This window comes from Strigops habroptila, chromosome 6 (genome assembly GCF_004027225.2).
Source record: "Strigops habroptila isolate Jane chromosome 6, bStrHab1.2.pri, whole genome shotgun sequence".
NCBI lineage: Eukaryota > Metazoa > Chordata > Aves > Psittaciformes > Psittacidae > Strigops > Strigops habroptila.
In genome coordinates, this window is record NC_044282.2 from 35442764 (window position 1) to 35464341 (window position 21578).

At 35.4% G+C, this 21578-nt stretch overlaps 1 protein-coding gene across 1 annotated transcript in view; it reads left to right on the top strand.

Annotated features, from left to right (window-relative positions):
• EYS (eyes shut homolog) overlaps positions 1 to 21578 on the top strand; it is a 797046-nt gene that overhangs the window by 559530 nt on the left and 215938 nt on the right. Inside the window, exon 34 of the mRNA XM_030490420.1 lies at positions 8409 to 8521. Coding sequence (XP_030346280.1) covers positions 8409 to 8521 — 113 coding nt within the window. The remainder of the gene's footprint in view (positions 1 to 8408; positions 8522 to 21578) is intronic.

The window sequence follows — 21578 nt, forward strand, 5'->3', positions numbered from 1 at the left end:
TAACATTTTTATGTGAATGTCTATTGTAGATACACCTCTGTTAACAGAAATACATGTGACTAACATCTTAGTGACCTTGGAATGCATCCATGCTCCTGAACAACTTGTTAGGTATCAGGCAGCTCTCCTTGTTACCATGTTCCTAACACTGCAAACTACTGTAATACAAGTTCTCACCTGGTCCTGATAACTTTTATATACTACACTGTTAGATTTAGGATTCTCTGAAATATTTTGGGGAAGTGAAGGGATTTTTCTGAAAGGCATAGTGTGCCAGCTGATGATATCTTGCTTATATATTGTGTGAAGAATACTGTGTTAGCTTGAAACCCTTTGATTTAAAAGAGACTTAGCTAGGAAAAAAAAAGAAAAAAAGAAAAAAATGTATTTACAGTCTACAAAACCACACAATCCAGTTGCAGATGTTTATAAAAAGATGTACAGGCATGATATAAGAAAGTACATAATCACAAGAATTTGTGAAGAAATTCTTTTCTTGTTTCTCCCTTCTTTACCAGAGAATCTTCACCTTTCTTAGAACTCTGGAAAAATGAATGCCTTTTGAATACCATATACTTCAGTTTACATTCACTAAGGAAAAGCCTATTTTGTTGGAACATTTTAGCTTTTATAGCCATTTTTTCTTTCTGAAAACCTCAAGATGTTCCAGATAAATACAGTCATTCTCCCTGAAACATAAGTATTTCCTCCTTATGCCAGAGGTAGCCTGGCCATCATCCTTTGACATGCAGATGTTTGTTTTAGATAAAGCATTATCTCTTCTGGTTCAGACAGCTGTACAACTGCTTGCTTCAACCCCTCCCTTTTTTGCAACTCAACATTAATAATTCAATAACAAGTGTTTCACCCGGAATCTTGTTTTATGTATCATAGAATACCCTGAGTTGAAACTGACCCTAAGGATTATCAAATGCATCAGTACTTAAACACGTGCACTTGATACAAACATCTCTTGGGTTAAATGCTTGTAGGTCTGAGGTGTTGGTTATTGACTGGACAAGAACCAGAACTACGGAAGTCAACTGGCTTGGACTGGAAACTAGTTCATGCTGATGGACTCCAAACACCTTTCCTCTAATGTGCTGTAATACCGTATTATATTAGAATAGCAGAGTGTTCAGTATGTCTAACTTCAGCATCACTCTGAAAAGATGAAGTGCAGGGTGATGAGTTGATTTCCACAGTCAGTTGTTAGAGTCTATACTAGATAAGAAATACAAGTCTATTTTCCAAATTTCACTCTACCTGTTCTAGTCATCTCAGGCCAATATATTTTCCACCTTGTTCGTGGGCAAGGTATTGTACCACATTAATAAGAGAGAATTAAAAAGATGAGTTACAGTAGTTGAACTTAGGAAGAATAGCAAACACAGTAAATCGTGCATTATGCCTGTAAGTGTGAACACTGAAATTGTTGACAAAAAGGCCAGATATTGATATCCATAAACCTTGGGGAAATCTTTCCTTATTTAATGAGTCTTCATATCACTTCTGAAATGCAACATTGCACTTCCTTAACTACAAGGCAAGAGCAAGTTTAAAAGATAAGGATCTTGGCCAAAAGGAAAGGACAAACTTTCATAAAAATGGAAAGGGATTTTCTCAATACCCTGGAATCTTTCAGACTTACTGATTTTAATTAATCCTTTGTGGCTTAATGAACCATTCTCAGCCAGAACAAACTGGCAGAATCATAGGAAATTGACAGTGAAACACCCTCAAATATTACATTGCCAGTCATGTTAGATAAAGAGATTATGAAAGAGGAGCGTGAATATCTGTTATATGGTGAGCTGGCTCCATCAGAGTCTGGGACCAGGCAGATGACCAGTCTGGTTCCCACTGTAAAGCACAGCAACCCAGGAGGTGTTTTACAGGCCTAATATGAGATCTAATATGAGAGGATAATCTCAGTTCTTCGCCCTGAAGCACAGGAGACTGGAAGAACTCCTGACTTGTTGATTTCCCATATGAGAGAACTACCAGGGTAGCAAGTTTTGCAACCCCTGATTTAAGTTGTTAAAACAAATGAGAAATGAGGAGCAGAGATGTAAACCTGTTCCACCCTAGGCAATTTGGGGATGTTTTTTCCACCCCTCTACTGCCTATTTTATGATGCTTTACCACTCTTGTTTCATGAAAGTCTTGTGATAGGGTTCAGTATCCATGGCAGATATAATAAATCTTGATTTAACTTACCTCTTAACCCCTTTTTAGTTGTGTTTAGTCGTGGTTTTTAGTTGTGTTAGTTTAATTGTGTTTAGTTGTGAATTAAATTTTTTTTTTTATGTTTAGCTCGAAATCACAGTTTCAGTGTAAAATCATGTATTATATTAACATATTAATTAAATGAAACTTTGATATTATGCATAGGTTTAGTGTTTCATTTAATGACCAGTATTGCTCAGTTTCTTTGTGTTTAATCCACTGTATTTTATATATGGTGGCATGTAAGCAATTTTACCAGTATACCTTCTCATTTTTGCTTCCCATTTCTGTACTAGTAGAGAAGCTGAAACAATATTCCTTCTCCCATATGTTAAGTGTTTTCTTTTATTACTTTTGCTTTCACAACCAATTCCACTTTTCATTTTTAACAAACCCTTGAAAATCTGGTGGCTTGAAGAGACTGGGAAATTCTATCTATAGCATGTTGCCTCAAATGCAGGCAAGTTTCAGTGCTCATTAAATGGAATACAAAGGCAGAATAAGGTCCTGTTGGATTAAACATGTTCTGTTTGCCTTCGTGCTAATTTGGTAGTCTGTACAGTTTTATTTTATGCTGTATTTAATTTTAACTGAGAAACATGGGTTGTAAAATGACATTTCTTAAAGACTAAATTATTCTTTAGGGAGGAAAGAGCACCACCGCCCCCATGGAATTTTGGGTTCGTTGGTTTTTTTTAAAGTTTAATTTTGGTTTTCTGATCTTTTTCTTAGTGGGTGTGATACTGAAGTTCAGCTGCAGTAGGTTTCAACCAGGTTAAACCTGATATGGTCAGTCAAATTTGTTGTTTTTTGGGTAATCTGAAGAGAATACAGAGTTGAGAGTAGAACTTGCTGAATTTCAAAGTTCATTATGACCATTTCATATGATTCTAATTACTAGCAAGAACTAGAACTACAACAGAGAAACTGCTATCTGATGATTGATTTTTATCTTGAAGTTCTGCATAAATTTCCAAAATGTTCGAAATGTTGCTAGTAAATATAAATAAAAATGTTCCTAGAGCATTCAAAAACATGTACCTGGGCCATTTTGTTGATGTTTAAAATAGTGTAATTTGAAAAATTTCACATCTTTGATTCTTGTGAAATATGTCTGATTTTGGAGTCCGACTTTTAGAACTCTCTGCAAAAGATTCACAGGAATCGTGAAGATACGAAAGATTACTAAAAAGCATATCCTGGTACATTGTAATATCTGTAGTGAGAATTTTTAAGGTACATGAAATTCATCTTGACTGGAGACAAATGAGGAAAGATTGTGCTCTGCTTTGTTTTCTTTTGAGTTAATTGTGATTTTTCTTATAAATGCTCTGATCATAAGCCAAAGCCTCATTATAGTGTTTATGAATGTGGAGAGAAATAATAGCATGCAAGGTCATTTCACAAGGAACTCAATTCTAGGTTAATTCTATCTAACAAGATCTCTAATGTGGTCTAGGCAGTACGGGATGTTAATAGATGGTTTGGCATATATGTGTGAACTTTTCCTACCAGGTAAGTATCTGTACTCATTTTTGTCAGGTATAAAGGGCATTTAAAGAGCATGCTAACTATATGTCAAACATATCTGCATAGTTTCTGAATAGTGAATTGTATTAAATTAAATTTCTGGTGTTGCTATGACCCTGACATTTTCAGGCAATTTAAGTATTACAGATTGTCAGCATATTAATGTATTTTTGTAAATGGCAGGAAACCCAGCCACATGTAAAGTCTACATTTTAATACTCTGCTAATCACAAATGAGTATCTATTCTCAAAAATAGCAGAATAAAAGCTACTTACTTTTGATTATTTGTATAAATAGCCCTTATTCCTAAATATAAGAAGACATTAGGGGTTTTTATAGATAGCATAGCAGTTCAAAGTAATTGTTTGACCAGAGTTTTTATGGTGTGGCAATAATTATAAAACAAAGTGGTTTAATATTACTTTAGAGGAATGCATTGCATTCAAAATATGCACATACTAATGTAAGAGAAATTATTAGGAGCCCAATCAGTATGTTTGGTTTGGGGGAAGGAAACTATGTTGTTAAAATATTCACTGATAATAGTGCTTGGGGAAATACACAGGTAATTTTTTTATTCCCAAACCAAGCAATTAATTTGCTGTTCAGTGTGCAAAATGGATCATAGGTTGCCATAGTGAATTTTTCCTATACCACCTGACATTGAGATTCTTGAAAGAACTTAGCTAGGCACAGTAGCTCTCGTAAATATTAAAACTATATTGTATCTGGCCTTTGCATTTATTAGTTCCTTTTGTTTTCTATTTGTTTGTTTGTTTTTACAATCCCAAGAATAAGGGCTTGGCTTTTGTTGGAAAACACACATGGTGTGACTGGCACAATCATAATTAAGATTTAGCAAAACTTCATTGATGGTAAGGGAGAGAAGAAGCAGCAAAGCTCCAACAATATTAAAAGATGTTTAATTTTTGATTTTTTCAAGCAATGTTGTGGGTCCCATGTAATTTCCAACTCAGAATAGTTAACTTTCTGTCTGTGTTCATATTAAATTTGCAACAGATCCTCCACCCTGTTAATTTGAAAATTATTTTATTTACTATTCATAAAAGGCCGCGGGGGGGGGGCGGGGAGAAGAAGAACAAGTTTCTCTTATAAAAAAGTAAAATGTGAAACCTAGTAGGAGACTCATTTTAAAATATTATCTGTTATCATTTGTCTTGACAATGGCAGCAAAGGCAGACTGCTGAGTATAACACCTAGCAGTCCATAACACTTATTTCCTTGCCAAAATGATGGTCAAAAAAGGAAGAGAGACTACCTTCTGTTATCTGTAGTCAATATCAATAGTCCGCTCTCTTGGTATATCAAGTATCATTGTTCTCTCAACATCTGAAGTGTATCTTTGAAGAGAGGCGTGTTCATATCCAGTCTGTGAGTGAGGGTTTTATTTCTTTCTAAGCTCCAGGAAGCCGGAGTACAATCCTCTAAAACATGTTTACTACACAGAGAGATGATCTTCCCCATTCTGGCACTTGAACTTTGCTGACTTTAAATGCCACCTTAAAGTTACATAACTTTCCACATTGTTGCATTGTAGTAACATATTGCATTGTAGTAACATAGTAATGTTTCCAAGTCTTAACTGCCCTTAAGCCTTTGCTGCTAAAGGAATAAACAATGAACCGTTAGTGAACTTCTTTGATCCCTCCCGCGGGTTGGAAGGCCAGTTCATTTTATTTATTGTATAGTATGGCAAGGTGTGTTATGTTTGAGAGTGGTTGAACAGTGCAAAGCAATTCGCCTTGCTTCAGCCATGTCGTACTTGTGCAGCATATCTCTCTGCTGGGAGGGAGAATTTCTCCTTTTCCAGGAGAGCTGGGAGCAGCTTTGGCAGCCCCAGGCAGAAAGGATATGGGAGAAAAGAGACTGGGGCAGTCCTGAGAGGAACAGGGTGCTTTCTTAAAGCTTGGAAGTGACTCTCAGACACCTTGTAGAAGTGATGGCAAAAAGGAAATTTTCCTTGTGACCCAGAAGCAGCTGTATGCACCTAGAATACCAAAAGCTTTTTACACCAAAGTCGCTGAGCTTTTCAAAAAGCAAGACTAGAGCAAAGGGCTCTCCCTGCGAAGATGGAGGACGGAGGTGGGAAATTATCTACATCACCCAGCACATCAGAAATCTATTAAATAGTTGCCATGTTCTAATTTAGTATTTTATGTTCTAGTAAGCATAGTTTTAAAATATTTTGATCTTTCAAAATCTTTTTTTCCTTTAAAGAAAATGGAGGGTGGTTTGAACTCAGGGCTCTGGACAGAGCAAGAAGCCGTCACAATATGAAATGTGCTTCACTGGCTGGTAAGGAAGAAGGTGAATATACAAGCTAGAGGCCACCATTCTTTTTGTGACATTTAATGATAAGAAAAGAGATAAAACCATTTTGGAAAAATATCTTCCATTAATTCAACCAATTTTTGACCCCATTTAGACTTATACCATCCACAACATTCTATGGAGGAGTTCCACAGCTTGATTTTGAGGAATATGAAAAGTACACCCTTTATCTTGCTTCGATCTTCACACTCATTTATGTAATTTCATGTCCTTTTGATCCTGTATAGTGAGAAACTGTGAAAAAGCTTTATTTGTCTGCACACCACTCTGTTCTAACTCTCCTTGATGATGGGTTTCCCTGAATAAAAATTCCTAGTCTATGTAGTCACTGTCTGTTCAGAAACTCTCATACGTATCATCATCCTCACATACCTTATAGTTTTTGCATACTGTGAAATCATAATGTCAGAATTTTGTTTTTGATATCCTGAGTAACATGGGAAACATTGAGCCACTTGTGAATATGCTGAAAAGCACAGACTCTAATACAGATTGCTGAGGGAATTTCTAGGGGCTCTCCATATTGAGAAAGCTCACTATTTATTACCAGTGTTTATGCTTCTGTTTTACCCATTCCCTTAATATGTTGAAGGCCTTCGTTGTTATCCCAGAGTGACCAAGTTACTTTACAATCTTTTAGCATAGAAACTTGTTAAAAGCCTTTTGGAAATCAAAGGCTATGTGCCAAGGCATCCTTTTTACATATTCAGTGTTCCTCCTGTGAGTTACAATTTCGCTTTTCAGAAACCATCTCAGCTATTCCCCAGTACATAATGTTCATCTATGTATATGTTAATTCTGGTTTTTAATGCAGCTGTTAATGGTTTGTCTGGAATGGAACTGGGACTTACTTGAGGTGTGCCTTTGCGTTCCCTAGTCTTGTCCCCCTTTCCCAAGTCATAAAAAAACCCCAAACCAAACAAAAAAATCCAAAACAAACAAACAAAACCCAAAAAATCCACATCTACTATTCCTGTAGTTTGGATGCCATTTTAAGTGATGACCACAGTAGTTTCCCTTAGGACTTCTGGGCAAACATTATTTGGTCTTTCTCTTTTTAGCTACTGTTAACTTTATTAATTAATTTTAAAACATTTTTCCAGTAATAATTCAATAGAGACAGATGTCTGATGTTTCCCTACTAAAAAGAGGTTCTGGCATGGGAACCTCCCAAAGCTCCTCTACGTTAAATTTTAATTTGGTGAGTTTATTTACATTTCCTGCTAGAGCCTTATCTCTTTGAACACTCCTTTAGTCTTTGATGGTCTATTAGCCCTACAGCCTTTCTGGTAGGCTTGCTGCTTCTATTAGGTTTTAAAAAGCATTTAATGCTTGCCATTATGCTTTTAGCAAATTGTTCCTCAAGACTTTTTTATTTTTCGTTCTGCAGGCGTCTAAACCTGACAGTGCAGTGTTAAGGACCAAGCCAAAACTTGCTTCTCTTCCTATGGGCTTATGACCAGCATCCATTTAGGTGCCTAAGGTCATACCTTCTTCCACTGTTACTGTTTTTTCTTCCTGAGTAGTTTCCCAAGGCCTCATTCAACTGTTTCAGTGATTTTCATATTCATGGACAGTTCTAGCAATATTTTTATATTATTTTGGCATGAAATTTATTATATAAACTATTGAGTCTTATGTGGCCCCAAGGACAGGTACACATGATGTGGTGTGAAAGAAACTTGTCCCAGTCCAGTGGTCTAGTCCATAAGACTCAGTTGCACCATTTTGGGTGGTTTGTTTATATAATATAATTATAACGCCTGCCAACATATGGTGTCAGTGTCATTTGTTTAGATGGTGAGATACGCGCAACAATTCATTCTCTGTTTTTTTCAGTGCCCCTACAGTGATTGCCACTTTTAGTAGGTCCTTATGCATCTTTGAAACATGATTAGTGGTACTAGATGTCTTTTGAGCAGGGAAGTAGTAAACTTAAAAGTAGAATTTTCAAAGCTTCCTTGTTTACCATTCTCCATGACCTGTGATCATCTATAAAAAATTAATACCTAATTAAATCCACTTTTTGCTGGTGTTTCACTATACCTGTTGGGCTGTCTGCATGTCCAAAACTCCATGAGTTTATTTTTAAGTCAGTACTGCTTATTTTGCTGTAATTTCTTTTCACGTTCAATTTTTTTTAACAGGGTTTCATTAAATTAAAAATGGAGACCAGGAGGGCTCTTCAGGATTAGGGTTAAATTATGTTACAAAACTTTTGCAAAAAGTTAATTATTTTTAAAACTGATCACAGTGACAACAAGCAGAAGAATTGTGTGCATTTTCTCTTTTGTAGATACCTGGACCTGTCTACAATTTCACCGGCTGTATACAAGTCATAGAAATTAATGATGTGGGACCTTTCAACTTCTCTAATGCTGTGGAAAGAAATAATGTCGACAATTGCAGGTAAACCACCCTTTGGGCCTTTTCAAATCAGAAGAAACTGTGTTGATTTTGCTTTCTTCCCTAAATATTTTAGGGAAGGATATTTTAGGACTATTTTAGGTAACTTCAACAGTTTACCTGTAAATTCTGTAAATGTAACCATTTCAGGAAAAAAAAAATATTATATGGAGAGATATTGTTCTTTCTTTTATGCTTCTGAAGCATATTCTTTATGGAAGATGCTTTTTGCAGAATAGTTCACTGAAGCTTGACAGCTTATTTAGAGTGTTTTCACCCACTGAATGCTGAAACATTATCTTGCTGTACTAAGCAAGATAATCTGCAAGAAATACAGGAGTGGGAAGTGAGGTGATGTTCTGGCTGTGTTTCTACTCATGGTTTTGAGATTTCCGTTAATCTTTTAGCAAATACTGATGACTTGGTGCTACGCTTACTATAGATGAGATTGTGAAAAATGCTGAAAAGCATTGTTTCTGAATACATAAAAAAACCCACTGGGTTTTATTTTTGTATATTCACATTGCTGTTGGTCATTAATTGATTGAAATAAAAGGCTAAAGAGAGGCAATGGTGTAGGTTAGGATTCTATTCTGTCGTATAAAAGATTTGAATATGGAAAAGTGGAAAACAGAAGAAAGTAGAGGTGAGTTGTATTTGTAGATCATGAAGTCTTTCAAATAGAGTATGATTTTAATCATAGGGCATATATGTCCTATATCCCTGGAGAATTTTGTATAAACCTTTTAACATATGCCTTTAAATTTTTCCTCTAAAATTTACAGAATAGTTAATTAATGTACATGTGCTTGTTTAAACAGTATGTTAGAAAGCTAATGGTAACTGACTAGATCATTAATTAAAGATCCATGAGATATGGACTCTGCTCTCACTTCTACCACTAGTTCCTTAATGAACTTACACATGTCACACTCAAAGTTATGAAAGGAGTGTAAACATCAAAACCATTATCTAATAAACCACCTGACTTAAGTCCAAACATCTAAGCTTTTGCAAGTAAAACTTACTCTGAACATAAAGTTCAGCTTGTTACACCTGCACAGACTTGCCACCACAATTTTTGTTTAGAACAGCAGCTCAGTGTCATTTCCTTTTCCAAACTTTACTAAGAAATAAGTCTTCACACCGTTTGAGTTCCCCAAGGCATTTTCTTTGGAAGATGTTCCCTGAATGCATTTAGCAAACTGTCATGGGTGTAAATCCTGCACAAAATACAGAATTCTGGTCTCTGTTGTGACAAATCCCAGCTAAGAAAGAAGCAATGGCTCCACTCCTAAATTTCTGCCCAGAGATTTTTTTCTAGCCAGAACTGTGGTCTACTCAAAAACAGGAGCGTATACCCTTGTCTGTGGAACTACGCCTCTTTGCAGAACAGAAATTCATGGAGATGAAAGCAAGTGAGGAAGCTGCTTCATGCATTTAATTCAAGTATTTATTTAGGGGGAAAATAATCTTCACTTCAAGAACTATTTATACATTAGAAATTAAATAATCATTAGGAAAAAAAAAAACCATCTCAGCTGTCTTCTCTGGGTAGGGTAAGAAATTGTTCTAGATTTTGAACTGGCATTAGAGCTTTGGTGTCCCAAATCCTAGGCAAGATCATAGAATCATAGAATGGTTTGGGTTGGAAAGGACCTTAAAGATCATCTATTTCCAACCCCCTGCCGTGGGCGGGGACACCTTCCACTAGACCAGGTTGCTCAAAGCCCTGTCCAGCCTGGCCTTGAACACTGTCAGGGATGGGGCAGCCACAACTTCTCTGGGAAACCTGTTCCAGTGTCTCACCACCCTCATGGTGAGGGATTCCTAATATCTGATCTAAATCTACCCTCTTTCAGTTTAAAGCCATTCCCCCTTGTCCTGGCAAAAGCAATTTTTTTTTTTTTTTTTTTTTTTTTTTTTTTAACTACTAGGTAAAAGAGGGATAACTTAAAAGCCAGGACTCATCTTTTGTGCTTTCTTTCATTTGCCAAAAAGAATACTTTCTGTGAGATAGGTGTCTACATCCTTGGGCTTTTTGACATTCTTTTTTCATTTTTTCCTGTTGAGTGGTTTATGTAACCATTCAGTTAAGAACCAGTAGCCTTCAAGAAGCGAAAGACCAATGAGGTCTGCTTTTTCCAGCTTGTGTACATAATGTGTAGGGGGATATAGGCAGGAATAAGATGGCTTATAAGCAAATCTGGTTTTGTTTCTTTTTGAATTTCTTTAATATAGAACGCTGTATTACCGGTTATAATCTATAGAATTATATGCCAAAATTTATTGCATCTTGTGTTTCTTCTGATACTTCCCTTCATAGTTAGTCAATTAGCATAGAAATATGGCTTATTCATCATAATACAGACATTAAATTTTGCTTTATTTCAATCAGAACCCAGTGATTACAGTCTAGGGCTGTTTCTTGAAAATACTCACTGTGTATATGTAACAGATTAGGTGATTGAATTAACATGATAAATTTGTACAGATGAACTTGGAAATAGTCTTGTACTTAAAGGGATGTTGAAAGGATGTTGGGCCTCCTCAATGCTCTATTCTGGACAATATGTTCATTTTACTCCCCTGCCTATCTCAGAATGCTACAGATGAGCCTAACAGTGTCCAGCCCCATGCAGTCAACACAGAGCAGCTTCCGTCCTGGTCCAAATCACAGTTATTTCTGTCTGTGAAAAACTGGGAAACAGAAATGAAATTAGACTGAATTTCCCTCAGTGGCATGGTTGTCCCATAGGAGTGGACTGCAGGGAAGCCTGGCAAGCGTTCTCATTACTCATTCCCTTCCTTGTGACACAAGACTCTCATATCTGCCCACACATGTCAGCTTACGTTATCCTTTGCTTTTCACTTTATGTATAACCCACATGCATCCTGACCATCATCATCATATAAATGCTGCTCTCTCAGAAAGCATATAGGAATCCCAGCAGCCATTCTTTTTATTCAAGACAGGCTTGTTGGGAAAAGACCTTTGTTTTGAGAAGGAAGGAGAAATTGATTGAAGAAAGTTCCTTAAACATGGCAACAATAGAATATATATGTTGCAAATATGAGTAGCTGGTGAATACTAGAAAGCCTGGTGTACTTATATTGTATTTGCAGACTTCATATGGTTCTGTTGATGCAATATTGCTACAGCTGGAGCTACCTGTCAGTAGAAGAGTACTCTACAATGTGGCAGTCAAAGCAATCCAATTTATTTCTGTAAGAACGTCCCTGTATTTATTATTCAATAACACTATGCATTTCTGTTCTTGCTGGTGTAATTTTTCTTTCCTTGACTTTCTATCGATCATCACCATTTTGTAGACTTCTAATCCTTTTGAATGCCCCTGCATATTTAGCCATACTCTAGTGGCATTCATTTACCCTGCCGGGGAATTTAGTTCTTGGTTTCTCAGCAGCATGGATTGCTTCATTATTGTGGTGTAGAAGGTCAGCCAAAGGGAGGCATGTGGAAACTTCTTAAAGAGTATGGGCTTGTGAGTAAATTTTAAGGTTATGAATTTTTAATAGGTTTGAAATTTACTTAAATGTGTTCTGCCATTTTTTTAACTGGATCTATTTGGATTTTAAAATACCAAAAAGACAAGCTAAAATGTGCAAAGAATATAGAGAGCTGTCAAAACCAAATTTTAGATACAGTTAATTAACCTTTTGAAAACTATTGGCATCGCTATTTCAGGACACGTCAGTACTTTTCATAGGTATATACTTCATGTTGCTTACCTCAGAGGTTAATGCAATTTAAGTTACTGTTTAAAAATCTTTGAGAATTACAAAATGTAAAAAAATGAAGCCATAACATTAATTTCACTGGCATACGTATCTGACTATCTGCTTAAAATACCTTAAATATGTAGGGCAAGTGTGGTCTTTGTTCCTTCAGAATCTCGTACTGCAAATATCATGTGCTGCAAAGGAGGGAGAATTATTTTAACTTGGTAGAACTAAATGGGAGATGGGAGCAACATGGAAATTGCCTTTCATGGTGTTTTGGAAGCAGATGCAAAATTTCTGTTAAATTCAAGAAAATAGTTGATGAATGTAGCACCAGGCAATTGGATAAGATCAAAGACCTTAAAACTTGTAATAATCCCCATCCTTGTGAAAGATGCAGGATTTCTGCATGCTCAGAAGCACTCTTTCAAGTATGAGGCTTTAACTCAGTTAATCTGTAAAGTCATGGCCCAAATCCTTCTGCTAATCCCATGCATCACTGTTTAAGCCTGGAGTCTATAGATATGCTATAACACATAATACCACGGGGAGAAGAGAACAGCTAGGAGGGATGTATCGCACTGAGGGCTCATCAGAGCTTACTGCCAGAAGGTGTAACCAAGGTGGAATAGGAAATGGCAGAATAATGGTATGCGCAGGAGAATGAATTTAAGCTTGACTCTGTGAGAGCAGATTTGCAGCCATAAAAGTCCTCTGAGCTATGAAGCTGTTGCTTTCAGGAAAGGTTATAATAGAACCGTATCAATTACTAAAGGTCAGCCTCCAATAGGTAGTTTTCTGCAATTATACTAGGCTATCCATTTATGTAAATCCTGTCGAAGTTTATTTTAAGATTCTGTTTAAACTATTCCTGTCTCAGAGCTATGAACATATAGGCAATTTTGAAAGAGATTATATAATGGCCAACAGTAGTAGAAGAGACAATTGGAAATAATGGATCTCTGATGAGATCAGTTAAAAAATGAAATCTTTTTTATTTTTTTCCTTCTTCTGAAGCAAGATACTTGTGATGTGTTACTGCAACATAAAGCTCCTGTAAGTGTTTCAGAAAATGTTACTGGAATAGATTTGCAGGATAAATGAGTGTCACTTTCAGGCAGGGTTCAGGTCGATGACAGATATAAATGAAGCTTTGAGTCCCAGTATTAAAAGCTGGTATCTGCTGCAGCTCACTTGTGGTTTAGTGTCTGGGAGTTAGGACTGCTATATATTCCTGTAAGAGTATGTAGTAAATTCAAAAGTTCCAAACACACACATACATATATAAAATATATACACATACACATACACATACATATACATATACATATGCATATGCATATACTTGTGTTAATCCAAGCCATGATTTATTCCTCTTTGGAAACATTCCTAACTAGGAAAGAGAAAAATACTGTTTACCTTTTTCCTAAGAGGAGTTTTACTGATGAATGCAAATGTACAAGGCTGATTTGCACTCACAGACAGGCGATAATAAGCTGAGTTCTTCATTACTGCCCGTTGGACAGATTTTCGGTTAGTATTTTAAAGATTTTCTTTTGCTGTTAATTTATCTTAAGATGTTTTTTCCAGGCTGAAACTGAGCTTTATTTCAGCAAAGACTCTGATTGCCATTTGCATTTAGGAAAGAGGCTCTTGAATGTGCATTACCCAAGTTCCATTTGATCAAGAGAACTGATGATAGGTTTCTCAGTGCATGGCAATTTTCTCAGGAGCTGTGCAATACATTTTCAGTAAGCCCTCAGTTCCATTTTCCCCTCACTTATCCACTTCCCAACAAGCTCTAAATCCCCTTCCTTATGTGTGAATACTCCCCTTTCCATTCTGTAGTTTTCTGTGGTCTTCTTACAAACATCCTAACAGACCGCAACACCTTTGTGAAGTTCAGTCTCCTGATTTCTCAGCATGTCTCTTCCTCTATGGAACTTCCTGCTTTTTCAGAGTATTATAAAACATCACAACTCAGAGCATCTGACACCAGGCATCTGAAGTGTTTGGTTTCTGTCTTTGAAATGAACTGCATACTTTGAAAAGGGGAAAGTTGGGTCTGCTGAAAAGTTATTTTTCAGCTGGTCATGAAAGTCAAACAGTTACCATTCCACACCTAGAAAAGGAAAAGTGCCTATGGCGGTGCATACTGTCTGTTAGAGTTCATTGTAAGAATCCATATAAGACTCAAGTAAGGTTAAAGGGTTCTTTCATATGAATCCACCTGAGCTGAAAAACTTACATTGAATCAAATGTACAAGCTGGCTCAAACCTGAAAGGGAAATCACCGAGTTCCAAACTTAAGCTCTTCTGTCTACTTACATATTAGTTTATAAATAAATGCAAGATCCTATGAGAAGCACTGAGCTTCTGTTATATGTGAAACAGAAAATATTAAGACTTTATATTCTTACGTCTCAGCATAGGTAGTCATGTTTGTATTTTTTCATTAACAATTTGGAGTTATGTGCTTAATTCTGAAGCAGGAAAAAAAAAAAGATATATATATATAGTGCTCCTTCACACTGCAGAAGAAAATGATTAAACAAACAGCACTGACACCACTCAATTTTAATTATTTAATAGGTTTTCTGTGTGTTCCATGGTTAACATATAAATTGGACTAAATGTTTCTGAAGTACAGAACTGAAGAAATGTCATTCATTTGTATTCACCACATATATGATGCATGATATTATGTTAACAACAATTCTGTGCAATTTTAAGAGTGATAACAAGCATTTTTTTCTTCTTTCTGCATCTATCTTTTTACTTATTTCTCTCTCATCTGTTGCTTTTGCTGTCTAATAACCCTTTCTGTGTTTCTAATTGCCCCTTCCTCCTTTCCCAGTGCCTGAGTTGCTTGTATATACTTTCATTCTCTTTGCTTGATTTGCTTTTCTTGATTTCTCTTATCTTTTACAACATTTCTTTGCAATGTTTTCTTTTCATTTGTGAGTTTTGGTGTCTTGTGCAACTTCCTTTCTGCTCCATATGTGTACATGAATTCTGTGTATTTTTTCTGTTACCTTTTCTTCCTTCTTTGGCTTTCGTGTTCAGATGATGACTTTTCAGTGATACAGACTTCCATGTTGAAAAGAAAACAAAAAGAAAGAAGTAACTGATCTAATCTTTCCTACTGTTATAAATCCTCAAAATCACTGTAAATTGTGATGGATATTAGCCAAATCCCTGTGTCAGATATGTGCAGGTGAGATAATGGGTGTTTGTAAATATTAAGTTTCTCTCCCTGTTCCTGGAAAAGGTTGCCTCTCATCAGCATACTGCAAAACTAACACCAGTCTTTCTTGGGGCAACTCTCTACTTCTACAAGATTAATAATAGGTTTTGCTGATGTTTATCTTGACCTTACTTACCCTACTGTAACTTTAGGTGTGTCCATTATACCAACAGGGGATTGTTTCTTAGTTCTTTCAACTGAATTCAGTGGCAGTCACTGTCTATGTGTCTGTAATGAACAATTGTAATGAGATCTTGTTTTCTTCTGGAATTGCCAGGTCCCTGCATGGAAGCTAATAAGACAAGTCTTAAAGGGATACCATGCATTTTTTTCTTCTGTTTTTATCAAGGAGCCATTTGCAAGTATATGTATCAGTGTATGCATGCCAATGCATAAGTCTGAGGCAGTGTGTTACTGAAAATAAATAATATCTCAGTTAAATATTTTGGAAAGCACTCTGACACAGTAGCACAGAAAGGAAATTCTCTTATGAGTAGGACTCATAGAATTTTTAAGGAAATTGTCTTCCTACTACTGTTCATGTGTATTTCATTATTTTAGAATGCATTTGTTTCACATGCTGAAGAAAAGGCTCCAGTGCTGGAGAAATGCTAATTTGCACTCATTTCCCAACTTTGTATCTATTTTAGTGCAGTTATATAATATTGAATATCTCCAGTTACTGGTGATTCCTGCTCTATATGATTACTGAATTTATTAATGAAATTTATAAAGCTTCTCTCACCCAAAATACTGAACCCTTGCATATGAATTGATCCCTTTGTACATCAGTAAAGTTCTAAGCTTTAATCAGAACACTCACAGAATAGAACTAAATTTGTTAAATAAATACTTTAGGAAGGAGAAATATATGTTAAAGACTTCTGTTACAACAGAAAAAGAAATCTGCTTTGGCCTCTTTACATTGGTAGATTCAAAGCCCACAAACATCTGTGATTAATGTAAAAAGTCACTGTATCCATCCACAGCACATTCTTAAAATGTGGAAATGAGAGAAATTGCCCATCAAGTGCCTGTTCAGTAGTCATCACAAGTTCTTATATAGGAAGGAGATAAGAGAGTTAAGGATGTGGCATTGCTCAGTGGACCAGCATGGTGGTTCAGAAATTATGCGGGGCCTTACAGCCTAGCTGACAACACAGTGAATTCTCTGTACTTGGAGCTTCTTCAGTGTTAAGAGTGATCAGAATTAGAAGGCTGCCAAGATAACTTAAAAGCTTTTTTGCAGTCTTTCAGCCTTTCTTACCTATGGATTATATGGCAGTCAGATGGGTGGAGAGATACAGGATTTCAGCTGTGTATTTTTAGCTCCAGCAAATGTGAAGGACTCCTTTTTTGCTTTACATCAGAGATCATAGTTCCAGGAACACTACAGATTGCCACAACATTTTGGGTTGCTCTAGGTTATCAACAGTGTTCATTATCTTCTGCCAAATTGCTTTCAATATTTATACTTTCCTAGAAATTCTGCCATTCGAACAAGAACTGTGCTTGAACATGATTGATTAGTTTTTGAAATGTAAAACCATAAAAAAATATGTGTCAACAAAATACATTCTTAAGATTTATGTGAAAGACTCGTTTTTCTCATGAGTGTATGCAACTTCTTTTATTTCAGATTTCAGCATAGCTTCCCCTAAAAACCGAATAATATCATAAACATGAAAACAGAAGGGCTTTGTTAGAATTAAAAAAAAAAAAAGGATTGGGTTGAGAACATCTAAACTTTCCTACAAAACTGGAGCAGATTCACAAAATGAAAACCAAATTTAAAGCCCTTCTTCAGAGTTCTTAAAACTTCACTACATGTATTTTTTACAACATTAATAACATCATGTGTCATAGCCATTGCAATACTCTTTGGAAACTTTATTTTAATTCTTACGAAAAATTATCTTGTGACACAAGACATCAAGTGCTGTGGTTCAGTAGCGTCCTGAAATAATGACTTGGGCTTATAGCCAGACAGGTATATGAATATTACAACCCTTTTCTTCTACTCTCTTAGAACAGAAAAAAATAATCCCAGTTTTGTTCTGCCCATCTAAAACCTGCAGATGGGTGCATGGATGGCTTGGCAGAATTCTGGTTTAGGAATATTTCCTTAAATATCTAGTCTTAAATTTATTATGAGCAGTGGTTCAGAAAAGCAAAGTATAAAACAGGAGGAATTGTCTAAAAACAATTGAATAGTAAAAGAAATTATATTGCATGCTTTCCTTATTGTACTGCAGTAACACTTAGCTTTAGTGCTAGCATTTCATGTCATTCCAATTACAGAAACATAGAAAGAGAGGGGGAAGAAAAAGTTTTGTTATATACTCACAAATAATTAAACTTGGTTTGGAGCAGGTTTCCATGACTTCCATGCTATGTGCAGGGAGTGCCTTGCAATGGAGATGCAGTTGCTCTTATTATTATAACCAGACTATTGTGAAGAGAGGCATGTTAGAATAAGTAAGAATGAGTAATACTGAAAGGAATAATTTGCCTAATGGAAGCTTGAATCAGTATCATATCAGTTTCTCTTTGACTTTTGTCATATTTGAGATTCACTTTTGAATTTGATACAGAAGTAATAAGAAATGATAAGAATTGCCTTCAACTGCTAACAGCCAGAATGTCAGGAGGGAAGCTTGGAAGTGGAGTTTTTCTGTCTAACAACTCTCTGTTGCATTCATTCTGTGTCCTTCACTGTGTCAGTGAAGACCACAGGATTTCACAACTTATAAAATATTTGTGAGTTTGTAAAAATTCCATTTAACAAAGCTAAAACTGGAACAATCAACAAGATTATATATAAATAACGGTCAATTCTTAAAAAAAAAAAAAAAACTCGAACATTTTTTACAATTAATAACATAGTTTGACCTTCTTTCTAGCAGAGCACTTTTAATAAAAACTGTCCATTTCAGATCTAAAAATTACTAAAGAATCCAAGTTTGAAACCAGGTGGGTTTGGTTTGGTTTTTTTTAAGTCCCTTATATTATTGATATCCAAAAGATGTCCATTGTAGAAATATATATCGTGAACCTATAAATCAAAATTTGTTATATTAATATGCATTAACTTCATAAGAGGTATTGACAATAAAATAAAATTCCTCTAAAATTGCTCTCACATTTCAGGTTTAATCATTACAAGAAAAGGAAAGCCTGAAAAAAGGAAATATGTAGTAATGTTTTTGAAATGAATTTTGTGCAAAATTTCATATTAGAAGTTCATCTTTCAACAGGCTAAACCCCAAAGGAAGAACAATGTCCTGAAGAGTTTCTGGAGCAAAATGGTAAATGTGATTTCTGTGTGTCTGAACAAGCAAGTAGGAAGACAATTTCATTTCTGTGTACACTATTGATTGTGATACTGGTTGTGCTGTATTTCATTGTGTACTGGTGTGCACTGGAGCAGTACCTAAAAAGTACAAAAGATGAAAAGTATAATTTAAAAATTCTCAAAGAAATTGGAGGTATTTTATTTTTTACAAAAGGTATACAGAAAGAGACTTTAGTTATTCAGTTTCTCTGGTTTTTTCCTAAAATATGACTGAGGTGGTTATAGTGTATATGAAGATAGAACACACATTTAATGAGGAGAAACTGGACAGAGAAGAGGTTTCTTTAGCTTATCAGAAACAAGCATATGATGATTATAATTGGTACAAACTACCAATTGAAGTGGTGGCTTCTTCATATGTTCCTGTTTTAAAATTAGACTGCATGTCTTCCTAGAAAGGATTCTCTAAACAGCCATAACTTACTGGGCTAAGTACGTTTGTGACTGCAGGCAATATGAAGATCTGAGATAAACAAGAGACAAAACTGATGCAAGTCTACTGTATATTGCTGACTGATAAATTGCAATGCATTCTTATTATCAGGAAATCTCTACATCTTAGATGACATCATTCTTCGATCCTAAAATAGGAAAAATTGATAAAATACATAATTATTTCTTAAAATACATAATTATTTCTTACTGTAATTCATTCTTGCCTAAATGAGTCCGTGAATCAAATAGTAACTGTACTGGCTGATCAATACATAAAAATGTTATTATCAGCAGTCAATAAATGGGTTTCTCCAGAGAGATGTAAAGCAAAATTTTATTTTCCACAGGGAATGGGGATTTTTTTTTTGTTTAAGGCTGTAATATGAAGTAATGCAATACTAGAAACATATATCATCCTTCAAGGGACCTTGGTTATAAAGTTAAGAAAACAGTCTTATCCTTACAATTACTTGATTGCAGCTGAAAAATATATTTACCAGCAAAAGAAACTTTAATTCCCCCTCCAAAATTCATATAGATATTTTACAATTACATAATTTCTCAAAACCTAAATTTACTATAAATTGTGTATGTGTTTTTTCTGTACCTGTAACCTACAGGACTGTTTAATCATATCCTGTCTGAATGTTGCTCTGCAGTACTGTAGATACACAGTGCATCAGTGCCCCCTGCAGACTTGAAATACTAGTATAACATTAAAAAAAATATGCTATTGATCTTTGTTGAAGTAACTATTCAGAAAAAGAACAGCTTTAAATCCTGCTGTAACCTTTCCTTTTTCCTCCTTCCTTCTTTAAAAGTGAAATCACAGCTCTTGGATAAAGAGAAAATGCTTCAGAAATTTAACCTAAAAATTAAGGCCGATTTTTATATATTTGTGATAATAAAAAAATCCTTTCTGTTTTTCATCAAAAAAACTGGCATATGAAAAGCAGAAAGCAGAAGCATAAGCAATTCAGAATACATGTGTAAACTTTAAAATGAATAGTTACAAAAAGAAAGTTACCGAAAAAAAAAAAAAAAAAGGAATAGTTACAAAAAGAATTTGATTTTCCAAGAGACAAATTCTGTAGTGTGTAGAATGTTTGGAGTATACAGAAATCGCTGCTTTATGTGCAAAACTGCAGTAGGTATTCGTATATATTTTTGACAATTCACTCAAAATCACACATAAAATATAAAGATAAGTTTGGGGTTTGTGCCCTCCCCTTCAGCTCCTGCTCAAGTGATTAGTAAATTTCTAGAAACAATATTAGTTATGGGTTTATGGATTTCTTTTGAAGCTCTGAAGTTTAAAGGAAGCAGTGCTTGGTCATAGCAATAGTAGAAATCTTAAGTAATTTACGTATGAATGGGGAAAAGGAAGGGTGTCAGCTCATAAAATCCTAAATCGTTAAAATTGTGAGCAGTGTCAAAAATAGGACATGAACCCAAATGACTTGAACTTCAAAAAAACACCCGTCTCTATGTGTTACAAGAACTTACTGACGTATACATGCTCCAGACCAGCTTTCAGAAGCCAGATTTCCCCATTTTTCCTTTCTCCGCCCGCTCTAAAATTAAGGAAGAGATAGGAGAAGATGCTGCACTGCTAATTACTCATACAAGGTCCTAGATGACATAAAGTGTGAGTTGGCATTTCTTAACTGTCAAAAGAATTCCTTATAAAAATAGCAAGATGTAATATTATTTTCTTTACATCTGTGAGGAGCAAGGCTGAAGCCAAATGACATTACCCATACAGTAATTTCTTAGAGCTAACTGCTAACATATTTCACTGATGTTATAAAATTGAGTAAGTATTGTATGAAAATGAAGGGAAGTGATTAGATCTCTTCAGTTTCTGGGCACTATAAACACAAGTATGACATCAATAACTGGCTTCCAGCATTTACCAGCTATAAAATCCATTTCATAAACCAGAAGATATAAAATATTCTCAAATGAAAGTTAATTTGTTCAGTTCCATCTCTAGTCAGTGGAGGAGGTGGTATTTTTCTTAGAATGGGTTGAACTGGTGATGCCTCTCCCTGCCTATAGATTGTGTACAGGGAGAAGGCAAGTTTCCAAGCTCTTAGGCAGGTAGTGTTTGACAAAGTGATTTCTGCCCTAGAGTTTTATTGGCAGATGAAATTTCCTCAAATATTTAGGAAGGGAAAGGCTATTTTGGGTGGCATTTTGAAGCCTTGGAGAATTTGGAATTGAAAAGGGAATGAACATGAGGTCACAAGTATTGAACGTTTTAATTACTTTATTAT